Source organism: Ovis aries, chromosome 24, assembly GCF_016772045.2.
Source record: "Ovis aries strain OAR_USU_Benz2616 breed Rambouillet chromosome 24, ARS-UI_Ramb_v3.0, whole genome shotgun sequence".
NCBI lineage: Eukaryota > Metazoa > Chordata > Mammalia > Artiodactyla > Bovidae > Ovis > Ovis aries.
The window spans coordinates 26,937,250-26,952,717 of record NC_056077.1 but is presented as its reverse complement, the minus strand read 5'-3'; the positions used below and the strand labels follow the sequence as shown (position 1 = coordinate 26,952,717).

General features: G+C 59.5%; 3 protein-coding genes across 12 annotated transcripts; all 3 read left to right on the top strand.

Annotated features, from left to right (window-relative positions):
• The first annotated feature begins 123 nt into the window (after positions 1-123).
• On the top strand, positions 124-5,822 carry MAZ (MYC associated zinc finger protein). 6 transcript variants are annotated; one of them, XM_027961915.3, is made up of 7 exons: positions 124-358; positions 983-1,069; positions 1,153-2,009; positions 2,401-2,464; positions 2,740-2,911; positions 3,716-3,939; positions 4,221-4,333. In XM_027961915.3, the coding sequence occupies exons 1-6, from the start codon at positions 323-325 to the stop codon at positions 3,916-3,918; spliced, it is 1,419 nt and encodes a 472-aa protein (XP_027817716.1). In that variant the 5' UTR covers positions 124-322; the 3' UTR covers positions 3,919-3,939; positions 4,221-4,333. The 6 variants fall into 6 exon arrangements, with proteins under 6 accessions (XP_027817716.1, XP_027817717.1, XP_042096015.2 ...); XM_027961916.3 differs by lacking the exon at positions 3,716-3,939 and having other exon boundaries at positions 4,221-5,330; XM_042240081.2 differs by lacking the exon at positions 3,716-3,939 and adding an exon at positions 5,673-5,822 and having other exon boundaries at positions 308-1,069; positions 4,221-4,389.
• Positions 5,823-6,150: 328 nt separating this feature from the next.
• Positions 6,151-10,884, top strand: PRRT2 (proline rich transmembrane protein 2). 4 transcript variants are annotated; one of them, XM_027961919.3, is made up of 4 exons: positions 6,151-6,317; positions 7,264-8,240; positions 8,622-8,754; positions 8,929-10,128. In XM_027961919.3, exons 2-4 carry the CDS (start codon positions 7,332-7,334, stop codon positions 8,937-8,939), a joined length of 1,053 nt encoding a protein of 350 aa, XP_027817720.2. In that variant the 5' UTR covers positions 6,151-6,317; positions 7,264-7,331; the 3' UTR covers positions 8,940-10,128. The 4 variants fall into 4 exon arrangements, with proteins under 4 accessions (XP_027817720.2, XP_027817719.2, XP_004020945.4 ...); XM_027961918.3 differs by lacking the exon at positions 6,151-6,317 and adding an exon at positions 6,481-6,580; XM_004020896.5 differs by lacking the exons at positions 6,151-6,317; positions 8,929-10,128 and adding an exon at positions 10,771-10,884 and having other exon boundaries at positions 6,556-8,240.
• Positions 10,370-15,237, top strand: PAGR1 (PAXIP1 associated glutamate rich protein 1). 2 transcript variants are annotated; one of them, XM_012104379.5, is made up of 4 exons: positions 10,370-10,413; positions 10,771-11,272; positions 11,480-11,562; positions 14,808-15,237. In XM_012104379.5, exons 2-4 carry the CDS (start codon positions 10,791-10,793, stop codon positions 15,005-15,007), a joined length of 765 nt encoding a protein of 254 aa, XP_011959769.1. In that variant the 5' UTR covers positions 10,370-10,413; positions 10,771-10,790; the 3' UTR covers positions 15,008-15,237. The 2 variants fall into 2 exon arrangements, with proteins under 2 accessions (XP_011959769.1, XP_042096017.1); XM_042240083.1 differs by having other exon boundaries at positions 10,370-11,272.
• The last annotated feature ends 231 nt before the right edge of the window (positions 15,238-15,468 follow it).

Below are 15,468 nucleotides of genomic sequence, written 5' to 3'. Positions count from 1 at the left end.
GGGTCTCGCGCTTGGGGCGACTCCGGCTGCTGGGTGGCTCCCCTGTCCCTCCTCCCGCCAGAGTCCCTCTTGTACCTCCCCCCTCCCGCGGGCCTAGCGCGCGCTCGCGCTCGCGCCCGCTCCAGCCTCTTGTGTGTCCTCGCGCCCCCCGCCCGCCCTCCCTCCCCGCGCGCAGTGTGCTCCGCTCCCCCCACCCTCCTCCTCCTTCCCCCCTCCCGCCCGCCCCGCGCGCCTCCTCCCCGGGTTCCCCCCTCCCCCACGGCCGCCTCCTCCTCCTCCCGCCCCAGGGTGAGCGCGAGCCACCTCCCTCCCTCCCTCCGCCATGGATCCCGGCAACTGGAGCAGCTTCATCTTCCAGGTAACAACCCCCTCCCCCGCCCCCCCCCCCCTTCCCACACCCCCTCCCGCCCGCCCTCCCTCCCGTCCCACCCCCCCCTCCGCGCGCCCGGTGCGCGCGCAGCTGTCCCCCTCCCTCCCTCGCGCCCTCCCCCGCCCTCCCCGAGGCGCCGGCTGGGCGCGCGCGCGGCGGGGGCCGAGGCTGCTCCCTCGCTCCCCCCACCCCGCCCCGCCAGGCTCCAACCGCCGCCGCCGCCGCCGCCGCCCGGGCCCCCGCCCCCGGCCCCCGGCCCCGCGGGGCCTCCCGCCCCCACCCAGGGGGCGTCGCCGCCGCCGTCGCCGCCGCGCTCCGCGGCCCGCCAGGCGCCCTCCTTCCCTCCCTCCCGCCGGCCGGGGTGCGCGGGCGGCGGGGCGGCCCGCGGGCCATGCGTTCGGCGCGGCCCAGCCCGGCCGGCCGGGGGCGGCGCCCCGAGCCCGGGCCCCGCGCGGCCCGCGCCCCCGGCCCCCGCTGAGCCCCGGGGGCCCCGCCGTGGCTGAGGCCATGTTCCCCGTGTTCCCTTGCACGCTGCTGGCCCCCCCCTTCCCCGTGCTGGGCCTGGACTCCCGGGGGGTGGGCGGCCTCATGAACTCCTTCCCGCCACCTCAGGGTCACGCCCAGAACCCCCTGCAGGTCGGGGCTGAGCTCCAGTCCCGCTTCTTTGCCTCCCAGGGCTGCGCCCAGAGTCCATTCCAGGTGAGTAGGGGCCGGCCGTGGCGGGCCGGGCCGGGAGGGCGCCGACCCGCGGCCGCGGCCCACACGGCGCCTTGTCTTCGCAGGCCGCGCCGGCGCCCCCACCCACGCCCCAGGCCCCGGCGGCCGAGCCCCTCCAGGTGGACTTGCTCCCGGTCCTTGCCGCCGCCCAGGAGTCCGCCGCGGCCGCGGCTGCCGCCGCCGCTGCCGCCGCCGCCGCCGCCGTTGCTGCTGCGCCCCCGGCCCCGGCCGCCGCCTCCACTGTGGACACAGCGGCTCTGAAGCAGCCCCCGGCGCCTCCTCCGCCGCCCCCGCCGGTGTCGGCGCCCGCCGCCGAGGCCGCGCCCCCTGTCTCTGCCGCCACTATCGCCGCAGCCGCGGCCACCGCCGTCGTTGCCCCAACCTCGACGGTCGCCGTGGCCCCGGTCGCATCTGCCTTGGAGAAGAAGACAAAGAGCAAGGGGCCCTACATCTGCGCCTTGTGCGCCAAGGAGTTCAAGAACGGCTACAATCTCCGAAGGCACGAGGCCATCCACACCGGAGCCAAAGCCGGCCGGGTCCCCTCGGGTGCTATGAAGATGCCCACCATGGTGCCCCTAAGCCTCTTGAGCGTGCCCCAACTGAGCGGAGCCGGCGGGGGAGGGGGAGAGGCGGGTGCCGGCGGCGGAGCGGCCGCAGTGGCCGCCGGCGGCGTGGTGACCACGACCGCCTCGGGAAAGCGCATCCGGAAGAACCACGCCTGCGAGATGTGCGGCAAGGCCTTCCGCGACGTGTACCACCTGAACCGACACAAGCTGTCGCACTCGGACGAGAAGCCCTACCAGTGCCCGGTGTGCCAGCAGCGCTTCAAGCGCAAGGACCGCATGAGCTACCACGTGCGCTCACATGACGGCGCTGTGCACAAGCCCTACAACTGCTCCCACTGTGGCAAGAGCTTCTCCCGGTGTGCACGGGCCTCGGCCGCCCCCTGGGCGGGTGGGGAGGGCGGGAAGGCCGGCGGTGGAGGTGGCCTGGCCTTGGCTGGTGGGGAGGGAGGGAGCTTTCTGAGGATGGGGACTGGGAGCCACTCCCAGGGAGGCGGGAGGAAAGCCTCTCCCGGTTACCAGGGAGCAGGGGGTGGTCCTTAGCAGAAGGAGGTGGGTCCTTAGGTTGAGTGGGAGGAGGCCGAGGCCGCCTAGAGCGAGAGGAGGGATTCCTGCCTAACCGGGACTCTGAATCCCTGGGCTTGGGAGAAAACGCAGGGCCCCTTGCAAATGCTTGATGGACCAAGTTAGGCAGACTCGGGGACCCATCCACACCCCAGGGCCCTAACCCCAACCCCAACGTGTCCCCAGGCCGGATCACCTCAACAGTCACGTCAGACAAGTGCACTCAACAGAACGGCCCTTCAAATGTGAGGTAGGAAGCCCGCCTCCTCCTGTCCTGATTTTCATGATTTTGATCCTCATTGTAGTTGTCTGAGTTCAGCCTCTCAGAGCCCCTTTTTCTCTCTCTTCTTTTTGCTTTTTCACTCCATTTTCTCATCCCTTCTTCAAGGCCTCATCATCTCACTCCCATTTCCTACAGATCAAAGACCCCCAAGGCTCTGATTCCTTTAACCTCTTGCCCCCCTCGCCCTACTCCCCGAAGCTTTAACTCTCCTGACACCCCCCACGCCCCTCCCCCCTCCCCAGAAATGTGAGGCAGCTTTTGCTACGAAGGATCGTCTGCGAGCCCACACAGTACGACACGAGGAGAAGGTGCCATGTCATGTGTGTGGCAAGATGTTGAGCTCGGCTTATATTTCGGACCACATGAAGGTGCACAGCCAGGGTCCTCACCATGTCTGTGAGCTCTGCAACAAAGGTACATGCTGAGAGATGTTGGGAGGGCTAGGGACAGAGGGTGGGGACAAAACCAGAGGCCTTTCCACAGATGTGGGTTAAAGGTGCTGTAGCCAAGAGCTCGTGGCATCTAGAGCCCTTTAGAAAACACACGAAGGAACGTTGGGACGACTGAACATCACTAAGTTCTGAGATGTCATGGCTGGAGGAGATGATCTACCAGAAAGAGTCAACTCCTGGGTGTGTGTGGGGAGATGGGAGAGGGCATTACTGCTTTGGGGAAGGAGTGGTCAAGAGAGCCAGTTCCCACGGGTTGGCAGGCAAGGTTTCAGCTGTGCAGCCACAAGTTCTTGTCTTCAGCTCCTGGGGCAAGTGGAGTACATTGGCAGAGATTTACAAAGTACTCGCCCTGTCTCAGTAGCAGAGGGAGCTGCTTTTAAACAGATTCACTCCACTGAGTAACTGGGCTGAGACTGTATGGGGCACTGGAGGGAGGGGACACAGCCGTCTCTGCTGAGGGTCAACTCTTCAAGTGGCTAGGAATCAAGTGTCCTGTCACCCCGGGAGAGATCCCCCAGCCACAGAGAATGGACTCTGGGGACACCAAGGCCCAGAGGCCAACACCATTCAACCAGTTCCCACACTCGGGGGGCTGTTCCCCGCCCCCAGCCCCAGCAGAGTAGTTGGCCCCAGGCTACCAAGGATGTGGTGGGAGGAGGACAGGGCCATCTGAGGAGGGCGTCCCCAGCCGAGGAGAACAACCCCGTCTCTGGGGTCTCCACCTGGCTGACCCCCACCCCCCCATCCCCATCCACCCCCCTAATAGGCTTCACCACGGCAGCATACCTGCGCATCCACGCGGTGAAGGACCATGGGCTCCAGGCCCCGCGGGCTGACCGCATCCTGTGCAAGCTGTGCAGCGTGCACTGCAAGACCCCTGCCCAGCTGGCCGGCCACATGCAGACCCATCTGGGGGGGGCCGCCCCCCCTGTCCCGGGAGATGCCCCCCAGCCACAGCCCACCTGCTGAGGGGGACCCCGCACCCACCAGGCAAGGCGTGGGGCATGGCTGGGGGGGTGGGATGGGGTGCGTGGGACGAGGGGGCTCACAGGACCCAATAGGGGATCTTAGGAAGGCCAGGGATGCCCAGCTATCCCCAAGTTAGGGAGACTTCTGGGACCAGGGAGGGCCTTTCAGGAGAATGAGGTAAGGATGCAGGCCGAAATCTTAACAGGGAATGAGCAACGGCTGTGTCCCAGGGGAGGGCGTCTGGGGCAAGGCTCTTGCCATTCAGATCGCGCTGTGATCTCCTGGTGTTTCTCACCCTGCAGGTACAGGTGAGGTCTGTCCAATGGCAGGTGAGGTCTGTCCAATGGCGGCAGCGGCGGCAGCAGCAGCAGCGGCGGCGGCAGCAGTGGCAGCCCCACCCACAGCCGTGGGCTCCCTCTCGGGGGCCGAGGGGGTGCCTGTGAGCTCTCAGCCACTTCCCTCCCAGCCCTGGTGAGCTCCAAGTTGGTGGGGGGGAGAGGGGAGAATGGAGGAAAGTCCCTCGGTACCATCTCCTCTTCCCCTCTCTTTTCCCACCAACTCCTCACTACTTCCCCCACCAACCAAGGAGCCTCCAGAAGGAAAGGAGGAAGAAATGTTTTCTTAGGGGAATTCACTAGGTTTTAACGATTTGTTTCTCCTGCTCCTCTCTTCTTCCTATGAGACCTGACCCCACACACACCTGTTCCCTTGGTTGTGTTGAAGTCCCCTGGACAGTGGGCAGGGGGGAGCAGAGGACAGGAGTGGCCACTGCCCTTACCCCCTCTCCTCTCTGTGACCCCCTGCCCTGCCCTTCCAGGGATTGTGAGCCTTCTCCCTCGATGGTCCTTCTTGCTCTCCTCCTTCCGGTGCCCCCACCTACTGTCTGCTGCCCCTCCCTGGGGAGTTGGTGCTTTTTTTTTTTTTTTCCAGGGGGAGGGAGGAGAGGAAGGAGGGAAATCAAAGATTCTGTCCCAGAGATGGGGAAAGGTGAGATTTGAGAAGGGGCAGAAGGCAAAGGTTGTACCTTCATCAGGTGGGGTTGTTTGGAGTCAGGCCCTGAACATCATCCTGCTTAAGAATCTGTCAGGGGAAAACAAGTCAAGGGGAGCAAAAGAAGGAGCCACTAGGGTCAGAGGCAGGACAAGAGATGGAATCCTAGGGGCCAGGGTAAATGGAGGTATCCAGGGACTAGAGGTGCTTCCTGGGGGTGGGGGGAATGCAGCCACAGTGTCTCCCCCTTCCCTCTTCCACCCCAGCTCCAGCCCTGGCCTTTTCTTTTCATCCCTCTCCCCCACGACAGAAGCTGTGGCCCTGGCCATGTCATCGTGTTCCGGTGTCCCCTGCATGTTCCCCACCCTTCACCCCCTCCTTTTGCGCGGACCCCATTACAATAAATTTTAAATAAAAACCTGTCTCAGACTCAGTGAATGAATTGCTCTCAACAAGCCCCCTGTTCCCACCCCCAAAGGAATTCTTAGGCCTGCAGTTGGTCAGTCAGTGGCAGCCTTGCTTAGCCCTGTGCAGCTCTGAGGCTCCAGCTCCTCCTTCCCCAGAGGCAGCACCAGCCCAGGCAGTCCAGGTTCAGGGTGGGGCCGAGGCTGCTAGGCTGTGGGGAGCAAGTTCTAGGACTCCGGAGTCTCTGGGGAATACTCAATCCACCCAGGCCCAGAATAGCCCCTGGAGGTTTGAAGAGGCCTGGGTCAGAAACCCAAACAGTTGCTGGACATAAATGCTGGTTTTCCCTTTCCGTCCAGACCCACTGCCTGCTGCTCACACCCCAGCCAATACCTGCACACTCTTAAGGCCCTGAGAGGTGATGGATGATGTGGCTGTGGAAAGACTGGGCAACTCAGCCCTAGGACTGGGAACAAAGACGTGGAGAATAAAAACTGCACTTCTCCCCACTCGTCCTCTTCATTCTGGTGTGGTCCACCCTGCTCTTACCCAGCCCCCTCCTGTTCCAGACTGCTCTTGCAGCCTCCATCCTGCCCCTTGGAATTCCCTTCCCAGTCACTGCTCTGACCCCTCCAGGGACCCTTTACTTGAGCCTTCCATTACCCATTTCTGCTGCTGCTGCTTCCTTGGCGGTAGAGGGACTTGCCGTTCTGCAGGCTCCCTTCTGGAAACTCCACCCTGATCATCCTCTGCAGCCTCTCCCAAGTTTGGCCTCATCTCCCTTCCCTTCCTGCTGGCAGGGGTGCCTCCACCTGGTCCTGCCTGTCTCACTGGTCCAGCCTCCTCCGAGGCCCCTCTCCGCTTCCCCTGACCCCCTGCCTCGGCCAGGACCCCCGGTGACCGTTGGCGGGAGGGGCCCGGGGCCTGGGAAGGGGGCACCCCCAGGAGGCGCGCGGGGGAAGGGCTCAGGAGCCGCGCGAGTGGTCCCCCGGCCGGTTGCCCAGGTAACGCGGGGCCTGGCACGCGTGGCTCCCTCCGGCTGGCCGGGAGGGGCTGGAGCCGGCAAGGGGCGGGGGCGGTGCGCCAGCGAAGCGTAGGGGAGGGGACCTGAGAGGAGGGGATGAGCCGAGGGGAGGGGAGACCCGCCGCCTCCCTTCCTCGCTAGCTGACTTGCTCCCTCCCGGGCTGCGGCGGCTGCAACCGCGGCGGTGGCGGCGGCGGCGGCGGCGGCAGCAGCAGCCGGAGCAGTCTGGAGGCCGGCGTCGAGGTGAGACGGGAATGGACTGACTGAAGCTGCGGGTAGGAGTGGACGGACAGACCGCGGACGCCGGGAAGGCTGTACCGGAATGCGGGCGCCCGATGGACTGACGGGTGGTGCTGGGCGCGCCACGCCAATGGGAGGAGACGGCGCCGGTCCCCTGGGGGCGAGGGAATCCCTGGGAGAGGGGCTGGGAAGGGGCTCAGCGGAGATGCCCAGGTCCCCGAGGGCGGGGTGCGGGCGTCTACGCCCCAAAAGCGCAGCACGAAAACCGCACCGGCTGGGCGCCCAGGCAGGAAGGGAGGATGCAGAGAGAGTGGAATGTGAGTTTCGGGGTCCTCTGCCCAGTCTGCCTTTCGGAACGTCTGAGTCTGAATAGCTTGTTGATTTTGGGGTGCTGTGGTATCTGCTAGGATGAGTTTGGATCTTGTTGGGTGGACCCAGGAAGAGACCGTGGGGGAACCTTGTTTACAAAAGGGTTCATCTTCCCAGGGCTCTCCAACCAGAAGCCTGAGCAGAGCACTCCTCCCCAGAGATGTCCCACCCCAAAGCAAAGGAAACCCCAACTTTTCTTCCTTTTCCCCAGAGGCAGTCCAAGGCTGGCCCTGAGACAGGAGCATCGCTCTCTTGGGCTGCAGCGCTGAAAGCTACCTCTTCCCTCCTCACACCAAGCCTGTCTCCTCCTCTTGCAGGATTTGCTGCTGTCTTCACCGCCGTTCCATCCTTCCCTCAGAGGCCCTCTCCCCTCTCCTGTCTCAAGATGGCAGCTAGCAGCTCTGAGATCTCTGAGATTAAGGCCGTAGAGGAGGGTCCCCAGACCCAGGGAGAAGGGCCTGGCCATTCTGAAGGCCAAACTGGCTCTCCCCAGGTCCCAGCTGGGGTCTCAGATGAGCCAGAGACCCTGCAGCCAGGCCCAGACGTCATGGGGGCCCCTGTGGACTCAGAGCCCAAGGTTGGGCTGGCTCCAGAAACCACAGAGACCCCAACCGGGGCCCCTGAAGCAGCTCAGGCCAGAGACCTCAGCTCAAGCCCAGGAGGGGAAGCAAAGGCCAACTCCAGCACTGAAGAAACATGCCAAGAGCTAGCATCCAAACCCGAAGTGAGCAAAGAGGCCACTGCAGACCCGGAATCCAACCTGGAATCCGCAGCCCCGCTTGAGCCAGCCTCAGAGCCTGCCCCCCAGCCAGAACCCCAGTTAGACCCCCAGCCAGAGCCCCAGCCAGCTTCCCAGTCCACCTCCACACCAGCCCTTCAGCCAGAACCCCCTACCCAGGAGGAGCCCACCTCTGAGATCCTGAGCGAGAACATGGGAGAAAAGCAGGAGAACGGGGCAGTGGTTCCCCTGCAGGCTGGTGATGGTGATGGGGAAGAAGGTCCAGCCCCCCAGCCTCACTCACCACCCTCCACAAAGACCCCCCCAGCCAATGGGGCCCCACCCCGTGTACTGCAGCAGCTGGTGGAGGAGGATCGACTAGGAAAGGCTCACAGTGGGCATTCAGGATCTCCCCGAGGAAGCCTGAGCCGCCACCCTAGCTCCCAGCTCGTAGGGTCTGGGGTAGAGGGGGGTGAAGGCACCCAGAAACCTCGGGACTACATCATCCTTGCCATCCTGTCCTGCTTCTGCCCCATGTGGCCTGTCAACATCGTGGCCTTCGCTTATGCTGTCATGGTGAGCCCCAGGGGACCCTGCCTGGCCCAGGCCTGCAGTGGTTCCCAGTTTCCTGCCCGGTGCTGGGACACAGCCCCAGGAGTAACCCCGCCTCCCCTCCCCTTTCTGCATGGATCTCACGTCCCAGTTACAGGGCCTTTGCTCGCCTCTCCCTGGGACTTCACCTTCTGAGCCCTACCCCATCAGGTGGGAGGGAAGTTGAGACATTTCACACAGTCTTACTGACCTGTGCCCTTCTCCTGCTGCCTCTCAACCCCCTTCCTCCCTTAACCACTGTCCACCGGCTGGCCTGTCTCCTCTGGATGACTCTTACACCCGATCTCTGCCTGGCTGGCATTTCCTGACCTGGGCTGGTGCCCCCACCGCTCACTCTAATCCCAGTCCCGAAACAGCTTGCAACAGGGGGACGTGGATGGGGCCCAGCGTCTGGGTCGCGTGGCCAAGCTCTTAAGCATCGTGGCACTGGTAGGGGGGATCCTCATCATTATCGCCTCCTGCGTCATCAATTTAGGCGGTGAGTGGGGGTCTGGGACAGGCTGGGAGGAATGGAAGGGTTGGCAAGGGCGGCTTTACTAACCCCTGCCCCTGCTCTCTCCTGTCTGTCCTCCCTACTTCTTTGTCTCTCCTTGTCTCCCCCCACCCCTCTGCCCCACCGTCTCTGTCTGTCCCTCCCTCTCCTCTCCCACAGTGTATAAGTGAGGGGCTCTGCCCTGCATTCCAAGACTTTTTTTCCTGTTGGGAGCTGCCTTGGGCCCATCCTCCCTTGGGGGGAGCCCAATCCATGGCCCAGGCCCGCACCCATAGGGACCAAGGGAGCCTGAGCGGCCTTGTTTACAGCTTCTTTCCTGCTCCTGCATCCTGCCAGGCTCCTCTGCCAACCGTAGGCCTCCCTTCTCCCTGCACTGTTTCCAACCTCCCTGCACTTCTGCCTGCACCCCCTCCAGCCTCTCGGCTTCCCTATCCTTGCACTTCCTGCACTTTTGGAATCCTCCCTGAACATCTCCCCATCTCTCTGTGCTCTCAGCCTCCCTGCATCTCTCCCCACCTTCCTGCACTACAACCTCCCCGAATTTCCTGCACCTCGACCCTGGTCTCCCTTACCCAACTTTCATTGTCTCAGCTTCCTCCCCCTATCCCTTTCTTCCTCCCCACCTTATTCACCGCCACTTCCCTCCCCACACCCTCCGCCCCCTTCCTCTTCCTGCCTCCTCATCTCCCTCCAGCATCCTCTCCTCCACCCTCCTCCACCGTTTATTCTACAAAAACTCCAGCACTCAGATCAGGCTGGGGGAGGGGAGTGGTGTCAGGAGAGGGCTCTCTCGCCCGGGCTCCGACTGTTCTCTGTTGGGACCACCCAGGTCCGGACGACCCCCAGGGTGCCTCGGGGTCGCAGAGCTGGCAAGCCAGGCCTCGTTTGGAGACATGCAGGGGTGGCGTGTTCTGAACACGCACCTGGGAGAACGGAGGGGCACGGCTGTTGACCCTCCCTGGTCAGCCTGAGTTGACCTGCTCCATCTGGTCTTTTTAACCCAGTCAGCGAACTCGTCGGAGCTGGGGTCATTCACGTACTTCGTAAGAAAAAGAATCCCCCAAATAGGACCAAAGCTCCCAGCTGCAGGGAGCAAGGGAAGGGCAGAGAGGTGTATTATTATTTTCTAAGAGGACGAGAGAGGTTTGTTGCACGCGACAGTCCGCTGGGGAGGCGGGGACCGAGCCACAACGCGGTTCGGAGTTGGCGGGTTTTTTTTTTTTCCCCCTAAAAAAAAGTGTAGGGAAAAAACCCTAAAAGTCTAAAAACAAAAAAAAAGGATACATCAAACTGATTCTCCCTTTTTGTATGCCGATGCTGCATGGGTCTGAGACACCAATAAACGGAGACTGCATGAGACTCGTCTCTAGCCTCAGTTAGTCCTTACAAGCGTGCGCCGCGGGGGCCGAAGGTAGTGCCTCCTTTTCCGCAGACCCTACTGCGTGGTTTGCGCATGCGCTGCCCCGGTGGCCATCTTTACTGTGGGCCGAAGCCTATCATTCCGGAGCGCCTACCTGCGCATGTGCAAGCCTTCCCTCGCTTTCCTCTTCCAAGTAGTTTAGACTAAGCGGAGCCTCCCGCGCCATCTCGGTGCGCCTGCGTACTGTGACCCTGCGCAGTCCGGGAGGCGGGTCTTAGCTCCAGGTGCGTACGGCAGCTGAGGTGGCGAAACTTCGAGGTGTGGGGAGAGGGTGCCGGATCCAGGTGTAGAGAGGGGCGGCGTGAAGGCGAAAAGAGCGGGTCCGCCCCTTTCCGGCCTGGAAAGTAGTTTCTTTGGGTCCCTGGGAACGTTGGAATACCAGATCTGGATCCGTAGGGGCGGGGTCCTTGGAGGGAACTTGAGCGCCCCCTTCTGGGAATCGGCGGGTCTGTTCGCAGGGACTGCTGTTGGAGCCTGATTGGTTAAGACAGAAGTTCCCCAAAGCCACGGGAAGCCCTACCCGCGGAGGCGGGGGTGGGGGATCCCTGGCTTAGTACTCCTGCCATCTCCTGTCATCGCAGGGCCCCTTCCCTAGTGGCATATGTCCCTTGTCCGGGGCCATGGAGACATTGCAGCCACCACGGCGGCGCCTCTGTCTGAAGAAGGGGAAGTGACCTCCGGTCTCCAGGCTCTGGCTGTGGAGGATACCGGAGGCCCCTCTGCTTCGGCCGACCAAGCCGAGGAAGAGGGAGAAGGAGGCCGGGAGGAGGCTGAGCATGAGGGGTCCGGGGCCGAGGAGGTGCAGGGAGAAGCCCCCAGCCCTGAGGGGGAGGAGCGTGCCAAGGGAGAATCCGAAGACTGGTGCGTGCCCTGCAGCGATGAAGAAGTGGAGCTGCCCGCAGATGGGCAGTCCTGGATGCCACCCCCGTCTGAAATCCAACGGCTCTATGAACTGCTGGCTGCCCACGGTACCCTGGAGCTTCAGGCTGAGATCTTGCCCCGCCGGCCACCCACGCCTGAGGCCCAGAGTGAAGAGGAGAGATCCGATGAGGAGCCAGAGGCCAAAGAGGAGGAAGAGGAAAAGTGAGGGCACACCCTGACACCTTGTCCTTGGGGCTCCTCCCCTGATTCCGGGAGGAAATAGGGAGGGGAGGTGGGACCCAGGATCATGGGAAGTGAAGGGAGGGAAGAGAGGGGGAGAGGAAGAGCCAGGGGGTTGGGGACAAGTGTGGTTGTTTGGGGGTGAGGGGGAACCACCCTCACCCTTCACTGTCTGTCCCCCTGCCCCAGACCACACATGCCTACAGAATTTGACTTTGATGATGAGCCAATGACACCAAAGGACTCCCTGATTGACCGGAGGCGCACCCCAGGTACAGAGGAGAGGGGGGAGTACTGGGCAGCGGGGGTAGAGGGGGATGGGGGGGTGGGGTGAAGAGCCTCTGCTCCCACTTACTCAGAAAGTGACTCCCTAAAAGAGGCCTTGACTTGGTGCTTGGTAGCTACACAACTTGTAGCTTTAGAAGAGAGCATGCACCCAGTGATGCCATCCTTCCAGCTTCGGTGATCCCCTATCTTCCCTTAAAAGATTATCACAGATAATTTCATCATGCTTCTCATTACTTTGATCTCAGTCATCCTAGAAGTCCAAGTCATTACTACTATTACCTAGATCCACATACCTACACTGCTGGGTACATGTCCTAATCTTACCCAGTTTCCCATACTATGCGCCTTCCTAGAGTTTACCCTCGGAGCCATTCTTGTTTTGTTTGGGGCCATGCTGCTCAGCATGTGGGATCCTAGTTCCCTGCCCTGAGGTTGAACCTGTGCCCTTGCAGTGGAAGCACAGTCTTAACCACTGGACCACCAGGGAAGTCCCCTTGCTGTTGTGCTGTGCTTAGTTGCTCAGACTCTTTGCAGTCCTATGGACTGCAGCCTGCCAGGCACCTCTGTCCATGGGGATTCTCTAGGCAAGAATACTGGAGTGGGTTGCCATGCTCTTCTCCAGGGGATCGTCTCAACCTGGGGATCGAACCCAGGTCTCCCACATTGAGACAGATTCTTTACCATCTGAGCCACCAAGAAAGTCCCCTTGGAGCCATCTTTTAAAAAAAAATGTTGGCTATGGTGGTCTTTGTTGCTGTGCACAGGCTTTCTCTAGTTGCAACGAGCAGGTACCGCTTTGATACTTGGGTGTCTCACAGCAGTGGCTTCTCTTGTTGCGGAGCATGGGCTCTAGGGCACGCGGGCCTCAGTAGGTGCAGCTCCAGGACTGTAGGGCAAGGGCTCTGTAGTTGTGGCACACGGGCTTAGCTGCTCTAGGGCATGTGGGATCCTCCTGGGTCAGGGATCGACCTCATGACCCCTGCATTGTCAGGCAGACTCACAGCCCTTGGACCAGCAGGGAAGTCCTGGAGCCATTCCTGATTTCGGTTTCTTTCGCCTCAACACTCAAGCCAGCAGCAAGTCTTGTTAGCTCTGCTTCCACATTCCCATGTTCAGCTCTCCACCTTTAACACGATATCCTCATTCAAGCCACCACCATCTCTGTCACCTGGAGAGGTGTGGCAGCTCTTAACTGGTCTTCCTGCCACCAGTCTCAGCACTAGAGATGGTTTATGTTTCAAAATGTAAGCTGTGTCACTTCTCTTGTTTTCAGTCCTCCAAATGATTCTATTACGGGGGCTGGGGTGGGTGGACGAGCATGTCAACTGAGAATCCAAGCCCCCCTCTCCCCCAGCCCAAGGCTTCCATGTACAGTAAGAGATCCAAACCCCTTGTCATAGCCTGTAAGTCATTTCCTTGGCTGCTGGGGTCCAGCCCCCGCAGGATCCAGGGGAACCTGAAGGAAAAACGGAGTCGGCGGATGATTTAGAGAGAGATAAGGAAAGAATATTGTAGATAAGAAAACAGAGGAGAGAAAGAGGCTGATATTCCTTGGTTTACATAGAAAGCCAATAAAACTTCGAGACAAAAAGTTTGCCTGTTCACGGAGGCCACAGGTGCCTTCCCCATCTCCCAAGGGAGTGAAGACGCAAAACGTCTTCCCGTTCAGGTCTTAGAAACCCGGGCAGATAAGTGAACGCAGGGAGCCTCTATGCTCCAAGAGATCAGCCTGAAAAAGAAAGTGAGAGAGAAAGTAAAAGAGAAAAAAGAGAAACACGGGGTGACCAAGCTTCTTCAAGTGAGGCCCATTGTTTTTATTTTTAAAGGGTCTTTTATACCTTTACTTGTACATAGAGGGAAATCAAAGATGCAAAGTCATACAGAATCAGCCCAAACATTATATCTGTTTTGTCTTTATCGAAACCAGGATTTTTCTGCAAACCTTTCCCATAAACAATATTGTGTACATTATCTTCTGGCCTTGGAGGCCTGTGAACATTTTATGACCCTCTTTTGATAAAGGCTTCTCAACCAGAAAATTTATTTTCCCTTGAAATATTTTTTCTTATATTTCTAATCTATGTCAGCCTTAAAAAGTATTAAACAGAGTTACATTCTCAGGAAGCAAAGGTGCAGTGAGTTATAAGAAAGAACCAATTAGCTCAAAAGTCTGATGTGGTTAATTTCAAGGCTGCACTTGTTTTTCTTACTTTCCAACTATGTTAACTAATGCACTCCCAGGTGCACAGTGGATAAGAGATATGGGAACTTGGCAACAAGCATTGGCCCAATAATGAAATCCTATGCCTAGCACTACTCTTAATAACTTAACTCTTTGAAAGGCTCTATGTTTTAGGCTTTCCGTGCCTCTCACAGTTGGGAGGCTGTAAATAATCACATGTGTAGCTGCAAGAGTCTGGATATATCTGCCAAGCAAGCTAAAACGCTAACAGAGGGGTTTTGATTGGAAATATTCTTCTCATGTCCAGGAGACTTATTAGCTATAGCCCTAAGTTGATTTTCTCCAGAGAAAGGTGGTCAGGAATAGCCCCCTGTTAATGTCGGAGGAGTTGGTGAAAGTCATGAAATAGTAAAACAGACAGATTCTGGTTTTGGAGTAGATGTTCGAGAAAGCCTAGGGAGCCCATTGAGTTCTGAAGCCTTGCTTAACAGTTCTCTTCCACATGACCTTGTCATGGGTGGGATCTCCCGTGGTGGCTCCCGGCACTTGGCCTCGTCTTTCCTGTTTCTGCTAGTTCTACATTTCTCATTAAACAGGTCTCCGAGTTCCTTCCCTGGGGCTTTTGCACTTGCTTGTCCCCTGCCTGGGGCACACCTCCCTGATCTTCTCACTTCTGGCCTCTTCTTATAATTCAAACCTTCACTTCCCACCCCATCTGAGACCCCAACCCTAAACCTCAGAACCTCCATGACGTCTATGGCAATTATGTCTGAATGAATTGAAAATGTTATATGGTTTACAAATAGTCTTCTACCCTGCATGTAGAAAGATAATGTGCTTCTAATTCTAAAAATTTGAGTGTGAGTTGAATGTGCCAAAATGAAACCAAAAAATTAAAATGTGACAATATCCAAAAAAAAAGTGCCTTCATAACAGACCTGGAAATCTCTTTGTTTAATAAGCTCCCCAAGTGATTAATAAGACCCAGGCAGGTCTGGCACATACTGCCTCACTCCCTTCCACTTTTCTCATCTTCCCCTTCTTCAGGAAGCTCAGCCCGGAGCCAGAAACGGGAGGCCCGCCTGGACAAGGTCCTTTCAGACATGAAGCGACACAAGAAGCTAGAGGAGCAGATCCTTCGTACCGGCAGGGACCTCTTCAGCCTGGACTCAGAGGACGCCAGCCCCGCCAGCCCCCCGCTCCGGTCCTCAGGAAGTAGTCTCTTCCCCCGGCAGCGGAAATACTGAGGGTGCTGAGTCTGCCTGCTGGAGCCTTGGCCCACCTTCCCTCACCCAGGGTCTTGGGCAAGAGGAGAGATGCTCCCAGACTCCCACCACAACACCTTGCCGGAAGGAGGACTGACGTGTGTGTGTGTGTGTGTGTGTGTGTGTGTGTGTGTGTGTTTTCTCTTGAACATCTGTTGGGAGACCTGAGCCAAATTTTCTGAATCTAAAATAAAAAAAAATTTTAAAAGCAAGTTACCTTCTCTTAGAGGAGAGGCTGCCGCTGAAGCCAAGATCCTTGTGGAGAAGCAGGACTGTACTCACCCTGACTGCAATTGAAGGCAGATGGGGTAGAAGTGAGCTCAGTCAGCACCTGCCCCCTGCCTCAGGCTGTGGACCCTTCCCAGTGTGCATCCAGGGCTGCCAGCTGGCTGTGGGGTGGGCATTCCCCACCACTGAATGAGGTCAGTGCCTTCAGCTGTAGT